This window comes from Astatotilapia calliptera, chromosome 14, assembly GCF_964374335.1.
Source record: "Astatotilapia calliptera chromosome 14, fAstCal68.1, whole genome shotgun sequence".
NCBI lineage: Eukaryota > Metazoa > Chordata > Actinopteri > Cichliformes > Cichlidae > Astatotilapia > Astatotilapia calliptera.
Genome location: NC_137435.1, coordinates 5879122 through 5897160, shown reverse-complemented (window position 1 = coordinate 5897160; position 18039 = coordinate 5879122). Strand labels below are relative to the sequence as shown.

General features: G+C 39.3%; 1 protein-coding gene and 1 long non-coding RNA gene across 2 annotated transcripts in view; both read left to right on the top strand.

The window, feature by feature from the left end:
• Positions 1 to 338: 338 nt before the first annotated feature.
• LOC113036979 (uncharacterized) lies at positions 339 to 6478 on the top strand. Its single transcript, XR_003274531.2, has 4 exons — positions 339 to 368; positions 1325 to 1448; positions 1906 to 2050; positions 6233 to 6478. It is a non-coding gene; the product is annotated as an uncharacterized LOC113036979 (long non-coding RNA).
• Positions 6479 to 11161: 4683 nt separating this feature from the next.
• Positions 11162 to 18039, top strand: part of LOC113036012 (calcium-binding protein 8) — a 57180-nt gene continuing 50302 nt past the window's right edge. The window contains exon 1 of the mRNA XM_026191992.2: positions 11162 to 12258. Coding sequence (XP_026047777.1) covers positions 12053 to 12258 — 206 coding nt within the window. The 5' untranslated portion in view covers positions 11162 to 12052. The remainder of the gene's footprint in view (positions 12259 to 18039) is intronic.

Here is an 18039-nt window from a genome sequence, read left to right as displayed (position 1 = left end):
TTACTATTACTGTTATTGTTGTTATAATGTGAAAGCATTTTTAAATGAGAGAGAAGTCGTGTCCATGTGCTCTAGGAGGACTGATGGAGGATGATCTCTGCTCTGATCTCTCAAACAATACTAGCAACTCAAACAAACTGACCTACGTAAACAAAGGGGAAATTTAAATAGTCGCTGATCAGCACACAAAAACACAAAAAAGGGGTAGAACACAAACAACCTAACTGAAACTAGCATAACAATTTCCAATTCCCCTCCTGATCCAGAGTTATGGTATGTGCCAATTTGCTGGTCTCCATATAGGCTTGCTCCTCCCCTTTTCCACCTCTTGGCTAATCAATCAAAGGACTGGAGCAGCTGCAACTGAGGTCACTCAGAAAACAAAGATTAAATCATACATAACAGTCTAAACTAAAATGTGCGCACTTATTTTAGAATGCAGTATTATGTGAATATGTAAATTAATTCTAAACCAAAACTAGTTATTTATTATCCTGTAAATTAAATCCTATATTTAAAGAAAGAAAAATGTGAGTGTAGTGTTATGTGTAAGCCTCTAATATTTGGTGGCTATTAACACTGTGTGGCTGTAACTGCAGCCATCACAACTTATTTCATCCAAAATGCTTTGTTAGGTTCAGATGTAAAGTGCCATTTTAAAGCAGGGGCTACCAAGGGATATTATTTTTGGCAAGTAGGAAATCACTTTTAATTATTTTCCAGGTAGGTGTGGAGTCCACTGTCTCTTTGGAGCCCAAAAGAGTACGAGCAAGGGTCATTATGGGGATTTGTCAATGAATCATCTCCTTTACAGCCATGGTTAAAAATTGTTTTAGGTGTTCATTTTTTTCTCCTGTTTATGTCCCAGAGGGACATCCATTTAAAGCTGCTGCCAGTGTGTACAAGCTCACAGGTAGCTTCTGATTGTGAGGCTGTAAACACTTTGTCTTCAAGTCCATGGATCATTCTGCTTTCAGCATCCACTCAGCACTGTAACCTGGGAGTAAACTGTGTATTTATAAAGGTGGAATTTTTAAGGGTGTGTCTAGAAGCATCCTTTATACTAATGTGCCCAGACCTCATGGGAATGTGAAAGTGATAATGGTATTTGCAGATGACTGGTAAATGTGTTGGAGGACATGATTGCGTGTTTTCAGAAGAGAAAAAAGTCTGTTTGCCTCACTGGCGAGTTTTCACAGCCTGTTTCAAACCATTACTCAGTGCCCCTTCTTCGTCTTCAGCGTTTGTGGGCAGCGTGTAGACTTGTATGTATATGCAGATAATGTTTATAACTGTGCATCTGTGTGTTTCCTGTTTGGGCCAGATGTCCAAAGAACCTGGGCTATAAGCAGCTTCCTGTTCCTGAGTTAATCCAGTCTGTGTCCATGTGCAACAGACCATCAGTCCTAGTTGGTTTACCTGTCTCAAAAACCTGCTCCTGGATTGTGGTAAGTCAAATCTTTGACTTCCTGTTGTCAGGTGACCCTTCGTACTTTTAAGTTGCCTGCTGACAGTAGATTTAGATATGTCTCCTCATGATTTATGACAATATTATATAACAAAACTAATCTTTTTAGTAATGTGAATGTCAGCATTAGTGTTAACAGAGTCATGTGAGTGAACTGAGGCTTATTTTAAATATTATTTTGTGGGGGATTTTCTAGTGGGGCTGTGACAAGAAATGAAAAAAAGAATAAATATACATAGTGTACTCTACTGAATACTTTCTTTGGTGTATTGTGCTTTGAATAATGACATGCTCATTGTTCATCTTTGGTCTAAAATGTCTGAAAAGGCTGACCTATAAACCTGCTTACACCCAGCTGTGTTTATATCTATAGTACCTGTACATTCAGAAGCTTCTGTGACTGCTTTGCTTGTCTGTCTGTACATAAATGAATTCAGACGTGCAGGGACGAGTGTATCGGCACTCTGTCAAATCAACAGATTTCAAGGGAGCAGGAGCCAAATGTTAGGATGCCTGCTGCCAAAGAGGAAACTGCTGAAAAAAATAAAAGCCTCACACAACTGAAACAGGGACCCATATCTGGTATTATAATGCTTTATTACAAGCTAATGCATTTTCCTTCAGTTCTTATGTTACATGTTCAGATTGCTGTGGTTCAAATGTGGCAGGAGAGCACAAATCACACCCCGAGAATGTGTGATGGGAATCGTTCTGCTCCAGCTTCTTTCTCGTGCACTCAAATTCATTTGTCACATCACTTGAAGCAGCAGTGAAGCTCAACTGTTAGTACAAGCCCACAAATGCTCTATCAACACATACACCTGACCTCCTATTGGTTGACTAAATTAACTTTGCTCACTCATTTATCATCTGGGTCGTCATAGTGCGTTACTCAAAGATGCAACTGCTTAAAAACTGACATTTGCCCCCAGAAGTATTGGGATGCTGTATTGGTTGGTTGTAGCGTGTCGTGTCTGTATGAGACAGGTGGGGCGAACGACCTTGATTTAGCTCATATGCTAATTCCCTCTTAAAACAAAGTGACTCAATTAACCAAATGACCGTCTAATGAAGGCATCGCCTCGCATATTGATGCTTTATTTTCAAAGGAGGATTTGCATTCTAATGGTGTAATGAATTCTCGCCTGACTGCTGAGTGGTGGTAAATCACACAGCAATGCGATGAATCATAGAAAATCTGTCTCAATAATGAGTGCTGAAATGCATGCAGGGCGCAGACTGATTAGGAGAGATAGGTGCTAATTGCCTGCTGTGTGTCCTGGATCATTGTTTCTTTCCTCAGGCTCAGCTGTCATATGGTCTGTTTCACAACTCGGTGAATAAAAGGGGAAACGTCCATGCAAACATTTGACACCATCAAAAGCAATTAGCAAAATCAAGCTGAAGGTTAAACTTCTTTACTTTCTTTTTTGCTTTCTTGAGCACCATTAATGTTGACCTGCAAAATAACTTGTATCCAAGTCAAAATACCTAATTTCACAAAATTAAGTATGAAGAAAGTACAAAATGACCAGGCTATATCTCCCTTTTCTGGCTTCACCTACTGTAATATAAGAGTCACATGAGTCACCTTCATTCATATACTGTACCAACCCAAGAGGCACCTATCAGCTCTCACGCCGTGGCAGCTGGGATAGGCTCCAGTCTCCCTGTGACCCTGAATTAGATAAGCAGAAGAGGATGGATGGTAACAAAATAATAAAATACTAGAATTTCATTCAACAAAATTTCATACTACTACCCATGTCAGCACACCTGTCACTTAAGACAGCAATCCCCTCACTCCAGTATGTAAACATATGCAGACGTTATGAACTTCTCTGCTGTAAAGTTTGTTATTTTCATGTGATAGTCTATGAGGATTGTTTATTTTTTGGAGCCAGCCTCAAGTCCCATGAAAGGAACCGCGTCATTTAAGCCTTGGCTTCATTTTTCAGCTCCAGAGGTTACCACTTGTTACCTCATTAACATAACCCGGAATCTATAATCTACCAATCTATCAATCTAATCAATCTATCAATTTACCCGTGAGTATGATCAGTCACAAACATGGGCAGGCCCAATCCACAGAGTAACATAAAAACAAGAAGAAAACTATAATATTAGAAAAATATGAAGCTGATAATGCAGTCTGAAAGCAACACAGCTCCTAGAGCTAAAGCGGAGGAGAGCAGAGCAGAAAGAGGGACTGTGCACATGTAAAAGCTCTGTATGAAAAGCACTGTATTAATGGGTGCACTTCAAGACTTTTGAGTGGCCACAAATAATAGAAAAGCTCTACATTAAAAAAAATCAATCTAAAATTAAATCCAAAAAAGGCAATCTAAGGAAAAAGAGATCGTCTCATTTAGCAAACTTCACTGCCCATCACCGAGGTGCCATAATGACGCCTATAATTACTTCTGTATTTCATTGAATTAATGAATTGGTTCAATGAAGAAATTCCTATGTTATGTAAAACTTATTCTTAGATATTCTTTCAGTTTTAACTTTATCAGTGTTAAACTGTCTGAGAGCAAAAAATAAGCACATCTAAAAACATAACACAGACTGACTTCCAGTGCAAGGCTTTATTGGTTATTAGGTTTTTGTTTTATATGTATAGATCCTTTATCTTAAACTAATCTGCTCCAGAGTAGATTAGATCTGAAGAATAAGTTTCCAAGATCCTATCAAAAGCAAATCCAATTTGTAAAGAGTTGAACTTCCTTCTCTGAGCATCAAAACCTTCTTCATTATATAAAGTGACTTAAATGGTTATGTATTAAGTTAGGATGCTGTTGTAGTTGAAGGCACTGTAAGAAAGTTTCTACGAACTGGTGCACATCATAAAAATATGCTAAATTGCAATCTCAGCCAGAAAGCCAGAGATAGTTCATTCAATGTTCTATGTCCAGGAAGCATATGTAGCACAATTTCATGTAAGAATAATTGACTTGGCTCTATCCTGTTTTCATCCACTTACAGTTGGTGGCTGTGTCTGTATGTACACTAAATCTTGCATTAAGACTTTAAGGATGCTCATTAGAATAAACAACGTGGCAACAAAGAGTCAGTGTACATGTACTGGGAGCACACAATGCTCTCAGTACATCTCCTTTTAAATATATTATCATTTAAATTGAGAGAAAGAGAGACACAGTAACAGTCTGGATTTCAAAAAGGTTGTCATATGCTATTTATATGTTTCTGTCTCATGGAGACTGTGTGTCGTCTCAGCGAGCCTATTGGTGGGTTTAGAGCACATTATTCTGTAACCTTTATGTCCTGTGGTTCGCTATCTGCTGCTCAGTTTGACTGATGAATGGATGAGAGGCAGGTTAGCAGACAACAAGTCTGGGTTGCACAAGGTGACTGAAATAAAGACCTGTGATACTTGCTCCATCCATCAGGGAGCATCCATACATCTTCTTCTGCTTAACCAGTTCAGGGTCAGGAAGGGGAGTTGACACCCTCTCCCAGCTGTCATAAGACAAAAGCTAAGTGATAAGCAACCACTCACACCTATGGCCAGTTCAGAATCACAAGTAAGGACTAACCCCATGCATGCCTTGGACAGAGGCCCTCCAGCTGGCGGGTAGATTCAAACCCAGGACCTTTTTAATGGGAGGCCACTGCACCATTGTGCTTGCCCTTAATGTGCCATGATGTGCCATGTGAGAAGACAGATGGTTTGAAAGAGGAGCAAAGGAGGCTATGCATGTCTGCTGTGAATAATCATTGAATAGAGGTGTCGGCTTACATCTCCATCTATCAGCCAACTACAATGCAGTCTTAAAATCCCATCCCAGGTGCTTCAAACCCAACTCGCACCTTGATGACTCAGGTGACCTCAGTAGGACACATGATAGGATGGGGCAAGGTCTCACAGCGGTTTCACCCCGCCTCCCGAAGTGTTGGTACTGTAGTAACTTTCTGGAAGTACTTGCACGAAGTTTTGTCAAACTCTGAAAATAATTCTATTTTAATGAAAACATGCAAATGCAACTTTTACCAGCAAAAATGCAACAAAATATCCCTGAAAATTTTAGACAGAGAGACACAGATTTCTAGAACAGAAATCTTTCTAAAATATTCTTATACTGTAACCACCAACTGAAGATTACCATATGAAATGCTCTCCTTTTTAAATCACCTCTCTTTAGATCAGTTCTCCTTCATTCATGATTCATATCCAATAAGGTTATTTTGGCACATTTACAGACAGGCTGCTGTGATGTGTAACTCCAGCCTGTTCACTGCAGTTTTTGGTGATTAAGAAGCTGATGTTGAGTAAGTGAATCAGTTTAATGTGAAAAATATTAATGTAATGTAAACAATTGTGGAGCTATTTTAAAATATGTCTGTTAAAGCAGGACATTTGCCTTAAATCAGAACCGTCTCTCACTGGGGTTAGTATTCTTTTGTTCTTAAATCAGTTTAGTTTCATTTAGTTTCCAGAATAAGTTTTCTGGTTTTAGTTTAATTCTTATTGTTTAAAAATCTGAGTTTTTAAACTAAATAACTAAACTAACAAATACTAAAACTAAGAATATTTCCTCTGTTTTGTTTTGGTTAGTTTTCCAAGTTAAAAGTAATTTTAGTTGATTTTTCATCGTTTTCTTAGAAGCTTTCTTTCTTTCTTTTTAAATCTTAGTTAACTACAATATTTGTTCACATATATTTTAACTAGAATAACCTTGTCTCTCACTTGATCCATGACAACAGCACAGCTTTGAAATTTGTATTTCGTCTGCTCTCCAGATACCTGACCACCCAGCGTGATGGTTTTTTATTTTTCAGAAGCCATGGATCTGACCTCCGTGCAGAAGAAGAGACTTGCTCAATTATATTTAGCCACAGCTCCTTCTGTCAATAACAGGCTAAACCATGGTAACCGTGAACTGACTGCACTATGTTCCTCAGACAGGACTTGAACTTGAACTGAAAGGTTTTTTCCCCAGAAAAATAAATAAATAAAATATCTAAACTCTTGCTGAATTATAAAAATCGCCAGGGTGTATTTTTGCATTTACTTAATCAGATTTATTTGTACTATTATTTGTCCTCACAGCATCAATTGGAAAGCAGGCAATTTGAAAAGCTGCTAGTTAACAGGTCCTGTCTTTGAACTGTGGGAGGAAAGTGACACTAAAGGCTCTAAACTGCCAGAAGTGTGAATCTCAGTGTGAATGTGTTGGACTGCTTGTGTGTGATGGAGCAGCAACTTGTTCTAGGTGTTCTCTGCCTTTTGCCAATACATTCAGAGAAAGTCTTTTTGCCACCGTGTCATAACATTATTGTCACAGAAATACTGTTGATCAAACTCTATTTTTCCCTAGTGCTGAAGTCCAAAATCATATTCATAAGGATTGTTATTAGCGTTGGTTATTTCAGTTTGGTTTTAAACCAGAGCTCATACCATTGCTTTAAAGACATGGATGGTAAGCTCCCATTTCACCGAATCATAATGCAATGAATGAGATATTCCGAATCATGCCTCTGACAATAGCCATTTAGTATTCACATAGTTCTAAAAAGACAGTCCTCCTCTTTGTCCCCTACAGAGATAAGCAGCAGGGAGAAGCTTTGTGGTCTTCAGCTGCTGTCAAGCCTCATCGTTGAGGACTTTAATTTTGTTTCAGCAAATCCAGAGCAGATGAATTGACGCATTAGATTCCATTTTGAAAAGTTACATGAAGCCACAGCAAAACCAGAGACATTGTGACTCATTCCATCAAGAACACACACACACACACACACACACACACACACACACACAGGCTCAGAAATGCTGTCCCACTGACACATGCACATACACACACCTCATGGTGATGAGCTTTCTTTGGCTGAACTAAGCACAGATTGGTTTCGTGATGCATGGTAGCTGTATGTGCATGTTCGGATGTGTGTGTGCAGAAAAGCTAATATCAAAATAGCTTTCAACGCTGCCTGCTTGAGGTGTATCCTAAGCCCAGAGCTGAAAAAAACTGCTAAGACTGCAATTTATTCAAACATACTTCCTCTAAATTGCTTGGTTAATGACCTACCAAGCTTACTTGTTTACCTATTATAGGGGTTTCTTTATAGCACAGCCTCAATGAGAAGCTCCTTTTCAAGTAGTTATAAGACAAACAAAAGATAATCTTGAGTTGGATTAGTTGTTTGTCTTCTCTTGTTGTTTTTACATTCACAGAACCAGCATAACTCCCATCCTATAAGCTCCTTTTAATCAATGGAATATATTTTTGTCACAACATCCACGTAAATCCAAACAGTGACCCTCTAATGCTGGTGTCACAGTGTATTTAAGCAGCTACGGAGTTACAGGCTGTTCCTACCAAAGAGTATTTATGTATGCACTTCTAACAGCATGAGGGTCAATCTGCAGGTAAATAATAGACCTCACCGGAACTCACAATCAGCTGGATCAGGGTGATTTCTCTACTCTGATTGCAATGTACAGGACACTGTAAAAAAAAAAAAAAAATGAACTGTTTCATAAAAACATTTCTGCCTGTTGCTGATGTCTAGAGTCCAGAGCAGCAACACAGTAGATATGTGTTGAGGAAACATTACTGAACATAATGAGACATTAATTTTATAAATTCTGGTCCTCATTATAGTCATGGCAGGTATACTGTGTTACTGACAAGCTGTGACCCTAAAAACAAGCACTGTCCCTCACATTGCTCCTCCCTCATCACATCTGGATTCAAAACACCAATATGGCAACATTGAAACCACTCAACGTAAGACATGAAAACAGGATTCACTAACAGATGTGTTGATCTCATCCATCTTTTATATTCACAAGTAGTTTCTTGATAGTCTGTAACAGATCATGGACTGTGTATAAAACCTTTGTTTTTGCCTTGACCTTCTTGAACAAGAGTCACATGTACACTTGCTTCTAATAACCCCATGCAGTGCGTGGCAGCTTTGCAATGCACGGGGTTTTGTGCTCGCTTGATAAAAAGGAATTTCATGTTTATTGGAGAAAACTGTTATTAGTCAATATGCAGTACATCCAGCGTTTCTCAGACTACACTGTAACCAAATTGTCTGCCTGCTGACTCACTCCAAGTCAGACCGGGTGACTCCTTCCAAATGCCTTAAAATGTGAAAAATAATTGTTGCAACCCTGACAGTATAAACGTGGGTGGCACTTTTGGCAGGACCTTTTTTGTCCTTTGGCATTCCTAGTGGGCACATTACCCTGAATCTAGAATACCACTATTAAACATACAATACTCTGTTAGACATAGGCATTCATTTGATTAAACTGACAGGAATAGGAATAAAGAAAGTGAGTGGGTGTGTGGAAAGAGCTCTGCCGTCAGCCTCGTAGCCTTCAGCAGAAAACAGCCGCTGACTTCTAATCATTATTGAACAGAAAACCACGTATTATTTTCATTACTGGTCAGCTTCTTTAAATTACTTTAGCGACTCGTTTGGAGATAAGTTCCCATTGTTATAGTCTTTCTGTATATAAACACTGCCTCAGAACTGAAAAAAATGTCAAGGTAAAATTACATTTGGTTAAAATTTTGTATTTGTATGCATAGAGGCTGCAAATAATCATCAAAAAAGCATTTCACGTACTGTATTGCAACAAAGCTGGGGCCTCCGGTTGCTGAAATGCTGGCCTTAATATCCTTAAGGCAATATATCATATACATGATCAGTGCACCAAATATGGACATTTAATAGCGTGCAGTGAAAAAGAAGAAATTTGGGAATGTGGTGGTGGTAGTGATAAACAGAGGGGTGGAAAAAATCTGGGAAGCCTTTTAGTTAATGAGACACATCATAAAAAAAAGACTAATAATGACACAATGGGAAGTAAATACATCCATTTCTTTTCTTATGGGCTTTTTAGGGGTCTTTCTTTCTTCACATCATATTATACTGTATGGTAGATGACTGTCTGGCAGTGCACTAATAATCAGAATTGCTTTAGCTTTTTGTTTGGGCGACATATCAGGATAGTAACGTTATTTTTAGCAGCAGCTTTCAGCTATAGATTTCTTCTTCTTCTACTTCTACTCCTATACAGGATAACTTCATTCTGTAAATGCATGTCTTTGCTCAGTTCTGAACTTCATTCATTATAAATTTCTCTTTTTCTTAAGGAGACATGTTGTTCAAAAGAACACACTGCACCTGCAGAATGTCACTGCAAGCCTTTCTGATATATTCAGTCATTCATCAGAGAGTTTGTTGCCGTTTTTAGTCATCAGTCTTGTTTTGGGTTCTGGTAAACATAAGCCATTGTTCAGCAGTCTGAAGTGGAGAGAGAATGTGTGATTAAGGCTTTGTTTGGTGAAGCAGGGCAGAAATGATGACTGAGCGTTGGTGAAAAACCTGTAAAAACTAAGCTCTCTGAGGAGCAAATACATGAATATTGGAGCAGGGAAGAGAAATTGTTGTATTGTATTGGAAACAGAATGTATTAGGAAATATGTTTTCTGTTGCTGGCAGTAAATTAATTTGAAATAATCCTAACACACAAACTTATTTTGGCTGGTTTGGCACGATGTCACGTCTGAAATTCGGAGAAGAGGCGGGGTAACCAGAAGAAATGTGTCCGGTTAGGTGTTTTCAAAACGGTGCAGGTGTTTCCTCCGCTTGAAAATGAGACGATAGACCACGATATAAGCAAACAAGTAAAAACAGCCAATCCGCTGCTTTCCTGCTCGGTTGCGTATTGGTTTGGATTGAAGCGTCTCTGTTGGGCACTGGGCTGCTCTCATCAATCGTACTGACGCTCGGCACTTGTGTGTGTGGATCTTCACTCCTTGGATTGTGAGTTTGAAACAACAGACCCAGGGCAGTGATTTTTTTTTATTAGATTCCGCAGTCTCTGTGAGTATTAGGGGCTACAGCTAGATGATAAAATATTTTAAATGCTGAGAGTTTGGCAAAAAAGTGCAACTCGAATAGATGTGTCCAACTGCTGCTGGACTTCAGAAGCTATTAAAACACACGCTGCCCTGCCGGTGTAGCATGGCCACGCTGCACTGTCAAAACAAAGGAATAACTAACTAATAAGAAAGCAATCAACAGGATCACCGTCGTCAGGATCGATCGACACGGCTGATTGAGGAGTCCACCCCAAGTCTCTAAACTGGAGCCTACTGCGAGCATCGATTAACGGATTTGACAGCTCACCTTCAGACATCTAACAGCCTCAGAGGTAAGCAGTGGAATTCAGGGTATAAAATATCTTCACTGGGCAATGAATTGGCTGCAGCGTATCATTGGAAAATGGGGATTTTTTTTCTTTGTCCACATTTAATCACGCAAGTGCTGCGCTCAGCCCCACACCTGTTGTTGTTTGGCCCCGTCAGAACCAGCGGATGTCCACTCGTAAGAATCTGCGGGTGATTTTCGCTGCAGTTTTTTGTGCCTATGCAGACACTGTGGAGACTGGGTGAAAAATAGGCTTGAACATAAGTCCGCATGATACTTCGTTTTCCCTTCTATGCACTGACATTTGCGCAAGATTTCAGTCTAATAAAGTCTAGCACATTGTTCCTTAAAAAAACAAAAACATGAATGTGGTTTAGCTTAAGCAAAATCGGGTTGAGATATATTTTCGACTGAAGTAGGTGTTTCTGAGACGCATGTGAGCTTTGACTCAAACAGCATAAGATCTGAGCTGAAGGTGTTTAAATGAGAGGGTGGATGCTGTTAGTGATGATGGTAGCTGTTGGAAAATGTCATTTCTATCACACTGATGACAAGAAAGCGCGGAAAGTGTCTGTCTTGTATGTATCTTGGGTCGATGTGAGGAAGGACTTCTCACTGTGGACCCCCTGCCGGGACGCCGCCCCCCTTCCACCATCCCCATCCTCCTGTTGCGAGGCGTCCAGCGCGCACTCCTGCTCCACACGGTGGCGCACGCTCTTATAAGACTCTCCCAACATGTTCCGCTCTCTGTGGTTTCTCCCAGCAGGTCCCCGTGTAGACCTGCAGAGCGCACTGTAAGCAAAACCCACTGGGTTATTGGGACCGTCTGTACAAAAACACCCTTTCAGCCTTTTTCACGTTACCTATCATTTTTCTTTCAATTTCCCTGTTTTTCGTCTGTTTTCGTCTCTAATTAATCTCTAATAATTCACGTGTCTTTATTTTCTTTTTCTTCCTCTGTATCTCTCCCTTTCTTTTCGCCTCGCCCTTTCTCCCTCTCTGTAGCTTCTCCGTGTGTACTTTGCCAGTACAGCCGCAGGCAGGCAAGCAGAGCTGAGTCTGTCATCGGGACTCACTAATGAGCCCTCACTCCATTTCCCCATGTGGAGGAATGTTTGCGCTGTAGAGTGAGCGAGCGAGTAAGGAGGGAGGGGGAGAACGAGGGAGACAGACAGGAGAGGGAGGGACGGCGGGAGTGAGTAAGAAGCCAAGAGTGGAGTGTGAGAGGAGCTACCGTACCTGCTGCTCTCACTGCTCAAATATTAACAACGGATTTCAGGGAACTGATGCTGCTGCTCTGGGACAAACCCAAACTGTGGAGGCAGCCGGGTTCAGTGGTTTGTGGACAGGCACTGTGCTGCTGCTGGAGGCACTGCATATAAAAGACTGATGGAGGAGGAGGTCACAGAGCCGGATCCTCAGATGGTGGAGCCCTCCAGCATGCCATCGCCAGAGACACATGCGGAGGTAAATGGAGACTTGCCGGGCAACCCATACCTGAGGGATGATGGGACAGTGGACGTGGTGGAGAGTCCGGCAAGAGAGCCTGTTGTGCTGCAGTATCCTACAGAGTACAATCTCAGCCACCAGTGTGGGTAAGAATCATCATATGGGAGAAACAGAGAAATGGTCTGTTGCTGCAGGGAGCAGCTGATAATATGTGCAGAGAGGTGGCACTTCTGTGGAACACTCCCGTCTTTTCTTTTCTCAGTTTGGAGATTGAATTCAGCTTTGTAGTGATGGTTTGATGAATTGGCTCTGCACTCACTTGGCCAATGTTTAAACCCCTTGTGTGCCTTTGCTGCCCAGTCGATGGCACTGGAAGTCATAGAGCCATAATTTAATTTCACAAAAAGTCCATATTTCATTGACAAATGGAAATGTTTTTCACGTTATGATTTCAACAGAAATTTGTTTCATTGCCTGTTGTGACTTGTCACCTTGCACACCATTCGAATAGATAAAGTTGAATGATCAAAAGCAACAGGCAATTAAATAAGTGTCACCATGACTTTTGTTTTCAGGTCTGTTTTAGCAGCTGTGTTGTGCATTCGCTGTATTGTATAATATCGTCTTATGGTCAATGTGTTTACACAAACTGAGTCATCAGATGGCACCAAAGAGCCTCACACCACAGAAACACCATTGTAACCGAAATGACCAACTTCTGGTTTGGTCTGGAAATTATTATTTTTTTCATTGTTTTTATTTTAACATCTGTCATTTCTCTAATTGGCAATTTATTTTATGACCAGTTGACAGACTATGCTCTCATTTTAATCTCTGTGATGAAAAATGATCTAACTACACACAAAGTTTCCGCTGCATTTATTTCTGTGGTTGGACCTTTTCAAGAAATCTGCCAGTGTAGCCAAACTTCAGTCTGTGACATCGCATCAGGTGGTTTTGTTTTGCTGTTACATCTTTGATGGAGAATGTATTTTTACACAAAGCTGTCACTGTATTATGTCCATTACGAAGCTGATCTTGTGGCTGGAGCGGCTGCTGTTGGTACACATTGTTCTCCTCATATCCCGCTCTGTATTGGCCCATTGCTGTTGGCTGTTGTGCTGCAGGGTCTGATGTAAGAAATTGCCATCTGGCCTCCTTGTCATGCAGGAAGCTCTGAGTAAGGCTGTGCTCTTTCATCAGGTTTTGCTTTTTTTCAAACGTGAAACCTCAGAAATGAGGACGGGCTGCTTTTGCACTTTTTGATGCGGTCATGGGTCAATTAGTGATTTCTTATAGGAGAAGAGAGGTGAGGGATTCAAGGGACTGAGTTGTTTGTATAGTTATGAGGCAAAGCATCAGTATATTGGTGAAACTCAGTTTGATCATTTATATCACATCATATATTTTTTGTTCAGAGAGATAGTGACTGTTTCTGGACATTTACATACAGTTACAGCATGAATACACCTTAAATGGAAGTCCATTGTGCTTAAATTGTAGTGCTAAAATGGTATGAAAATTATTGAATTGAAAGAACGTATTTTTATTACAGCTCAATTCCATTATATTCAAACAAACATTAAAAAAGAGCATTTGGAGAGTATCTGCCCATAAAAATGAAATATTTAGTGGTTTATAATTTTTAACATTTGGGATTGTTTTGGCTTTTGATGTGCATGTTCAACATTTTTTGTGACTGTAATCTTTGGCATCCAGTTGATGGACAGTTTGCAGTGGAATGAGTTCGTCATGTCTTCCTGCCAGTTATTTGAGGACATAAGACATTTTAATGGCAGCTGCATAATTGCAGCTTCCTGCTTCTTCCTTTGAGGTCAAACAGTTTTGATTAGTCATGTCACCTTTGTATTATCCTTGAAGTGTCAGCACAAGTAATGCTTTCCCCGTAAGGCATGCAACTTTAGTGAGATTTTATTTATGTCTCAGGTGTAATAGGGTTCATTTTTGCAGTGACCCAGTCTTTACAGGACTAGAAAGTCTTAAGAGTATTAAATTGGTGCATTAATAGTTTGTTCTCCCTTCAGCTAATGTGTAATACTAATATTTAAAGTGATTAAAATGCTTTGAAAACAAAGCTGTGAATGCTCCAAATGGCATTTAATTTTCTTAGAGTTGCCACCTTCAAATAAAAAGTGGCTTTTAAAATGTCTTTATTATATTACTGATTGTCATCCGTATTTACACAACCATCTACCATGAGTCATCTGTGGGAACTTTAATCATGAAAAAAGGAAACATGAGCTTCACTTTGCTCATACTCAACTTCAGCCTTTTTTTTGTTTTTTGTTTTTTTTAAAGCATGACTGTTAAAAACATTCATGGACTTTTATCCATCTGAGGAAGATCTGTTTTTAAAATCATGTTCGTGGTTAAGTTTTAATGTCAAGGTTTGTGGTTAGACATTGCAGAACAGTTCTGTGTTCTTTTTTTGAGCTTTTAATCTTATTACTTTTATCTTTGGGATGAAAGTTGAGGATCTAAAAAAATTAGAGACTTCAGACTTTTATCTGTGACCAACTCCTTCTCACCTGTCATATTTAGCTGTCACCTTTAGTACAGAACCTCTTAAAAAATCAAGACTCTTGATGTGACCGCTCGGCCCATGATTAAATGCCACAGGTCTAATCACAGCTAGTGCGAACATCAACAATAGTGTTCAGTCAATTCATACACTGTCCTTGAGCCAGATTCTGACTCCTAGCTCATTCCCTCACAGACTGAAAGTCACTTTGTGTAACAGCATCAGCTAATGGCCTCAACCTATTGTAAAATTTGAGTTACTATCCTATAAAACTAAAGGGCGGGTTTCATCTGCTTTTAGTGCCATGTTCTTTTGTGAATTTACATAAAATGTACTTTTGGGCAAAATATCTTCTAATCCATTCTAGTAAAAATGAAACAATTAGTGGATTAATTGCTTTATGGATGGTCTCTTAAATGTGTGAGGATATGGTGCTTTTCTTAATTCTTTGTCATTGTGAGCTGGATTTTAGGCTTTTTGTCAGTCAGAACGAGCGCAGTGATGACATTCGAGCGGATCATGTTGTAATATTTCTAAAACAATCGGTGATTTAAATAAGTAAACGAGTGAAACCAGTTGTTTGTAACGGTTTGTAATCGTCCATCTTCAAATACATATACAGAATTTGTCATTCTGTGCCATTTCAGTAAAATCCTCAGGAACATCTGCTGATTTCTGTGGTTCACTTTTATCAGGCACTCGATCTGAGTATTAAATTCCATGATCTTGCCTCCTTTTCCCGTTCATCTAATATATATATATCACAGCATGCAGAGAGTAAGGATTAGATGAAGGGAAGATCACTTCTGATTTAAGTGATTACTGCATGCTTTGTTCCTGAAGGGCAAATTAGCTTCTTCAGCTGAGACCTTGATCAATTTAATCAGATCTAATGATGCTGAAAACTGTGAAGCGCTCTGTTCTACACTGTCTTTTTAAGGGGTTGAAGGTCAGTGTTTCATGGTCTCAGCACATTATTTCACACTTTATCTTTTCCGTTATTAAACACCATATCCTTGAGATATTTTAGTAAAGTGTTATCTAAATCGTATCCTTTCTTAATGTCCCATAGCCTTGATGTACGGAGCCCCGCAAGGGATATGGGAGAAAATAAAATTACGATAAACTTTTGCGACATCTCGCAAAACTAACTCGGGATCTCGCAAAAGTTTTGCGACATCTCGCAAATGTTGAATTCCAACAATGGCGGCAGCTACTTAGTTGTAATATTACTCTTTCTGGGTCACAAAATAAACTTTTAAAATATTTTGAGGCGTAAATATAGCTGTGTAAACGTCAAATATCTGCTCGGATTAGAAGATCACATATTTGAAAAAGTGCTCCAACGTTTTCGGAGATGTCTGACACGCACCATCTCGAAGCTAACGGGAGGTCGAGACCTACTACAGCCGAACACCGTCCTCCCAGTCGGCTTTGAGCTGGCGGCCTCCGAAGAATGCGGCTAAAACGTTTGCAAGATCCCGAGTTTGTTTTGCGAGATCTCGCAAAAGTCCGTCTTAATTTTTTTTTTCTCCCATGTCCCTTGCGGGGCTCCGTACCGTATTGATGTGTAATTACATTAGTCTATATTTATTTTTATATTTCATAGTCGTTTTTTTTCTTTACATTTTGAAATTGAAACGTAAATGGACATATTTGGCATGAATAAATATTTTGTGCCATTAACTGTAAGATGTCAGTCAGCTATTTCAATTTTAACATTTACATTAATTTCCACTGTCACTAAAAATACTGTATTACACCATAAATATGTGCAGTGGTAGGAAGACTGCAAGTAGCCAGTATTTACACAAGACAGTATATTCCTCTACAAACCTATCAGGAAGTGTTTTACAGTGTGCATTTAATTTAACAAATCTTAGTCAAATCAAATGATAGCATGAATAGCACATGAGGAAGAGATCGAAGGAATTGTGATGGAGTGGTGTGGGCATAACTGAATCAGCAGAGTGATAGCGGGAAGTGTCAGATTGAAACGTGTGAAGATCTGAAATGGCTAATACCACTGACTTCAGTGCTCTGCTTGAACTAACATCATGCTTCATTTATGTATTCTAAAATGATTCTTTACTCTATGAATGTGTGGAAATAATTGAATATGTCTGCCACAGCAGCATACCAGGTTAAACCTAGTATAACTTAAAGGTCATGCTTGATTTAGGGAATTTAAGGAAAAAATGTCACCATGTGATTCATTTTCAACCAAACAACTACTAAACTGGGTTTTTGGTGAGATCAGGTACACAGATGACTGATTTAAAAAAAATAATAATAATAACAACTCAACAATTTAATTACTGCTGGTGTTTAAAATTCCAGCAATCCAACAGACTAATAATTCTAGCTTGCACATAAACTCTTACTACCTGTTAAGATGCTCAACAACCATCCCAGGAATGTAAAAAGTAAGAATTGGATTTCTGCTGCTGAGTGTCATTATGTCATTCATTCTTAGTCTTGATTAGTGTGAGCTTTTCTGCTGAATGCAGAATCTAATGAAAGTGAGAAAACTCACAATGGAAGCCACAATTTCCCTCCACCCTGAGAGTACACACAGTGCTGTTTCATCCTACAAAACCAAAAGTTTGCACCACAAACTGCCTTTTAATTAATTTGTGTCTCCATTGTCTGCTTTCAAAATATTTTCAATATGATTCTTGTTATCATAATAAGCCATGTGTTGATTTCTGATATGAATTGAAAGTCGCCCTTACATGGTAGCCATTCTGATCAATAGTTCCCCAGGCAACACAAATGCAGAAAAGTACCTGTGTAAATCAGCTGATATCATGTGGGTTGGCTCGTAGCGATAAAGTTGAAAGAGCGGACAAGAGGGATGATTGTAATATTCAAAATGACAGCTGAGAAATGGCTGAATAATTGATGAATTAGGAAATGAAAAATCCTGACATTACGCGCAAGAAAAAGCTGCTCCTAATAGGTGGAGCTGCAGACGTCTTGATGTGCATGCTTATTAAACTGACAAACATGCAAGATGCAGAGGCCGGTTGTGAACTGCGAGGCGACAGATGGCTGATCGTTGTTGCAGGATGTAGGAAAATAAACCTTTCGAGATAAAAGAAACAAACAAAGAGGGAAATATTAATGTATAACTATAAACTCCTCTAAAACCTTCAGTGAAGGCTAAGAAAAGATCACCCCTGGCTTATGGTTGTTGTTATTTTGGTTTTGCAAGAAGAATGAGCAGCATGCCTTTGTCATAAAAACCTCTAAATATAAACTAACAGATTTTGAGGGCATAAAATTACTGTAACCCTAAGAGTGTAAAATCTTTTCCCTTTTCACATTTAGATGTATTCTAAATATTTTTGTCTAAGCTCTCATAACTGTGAGATGTATGAAA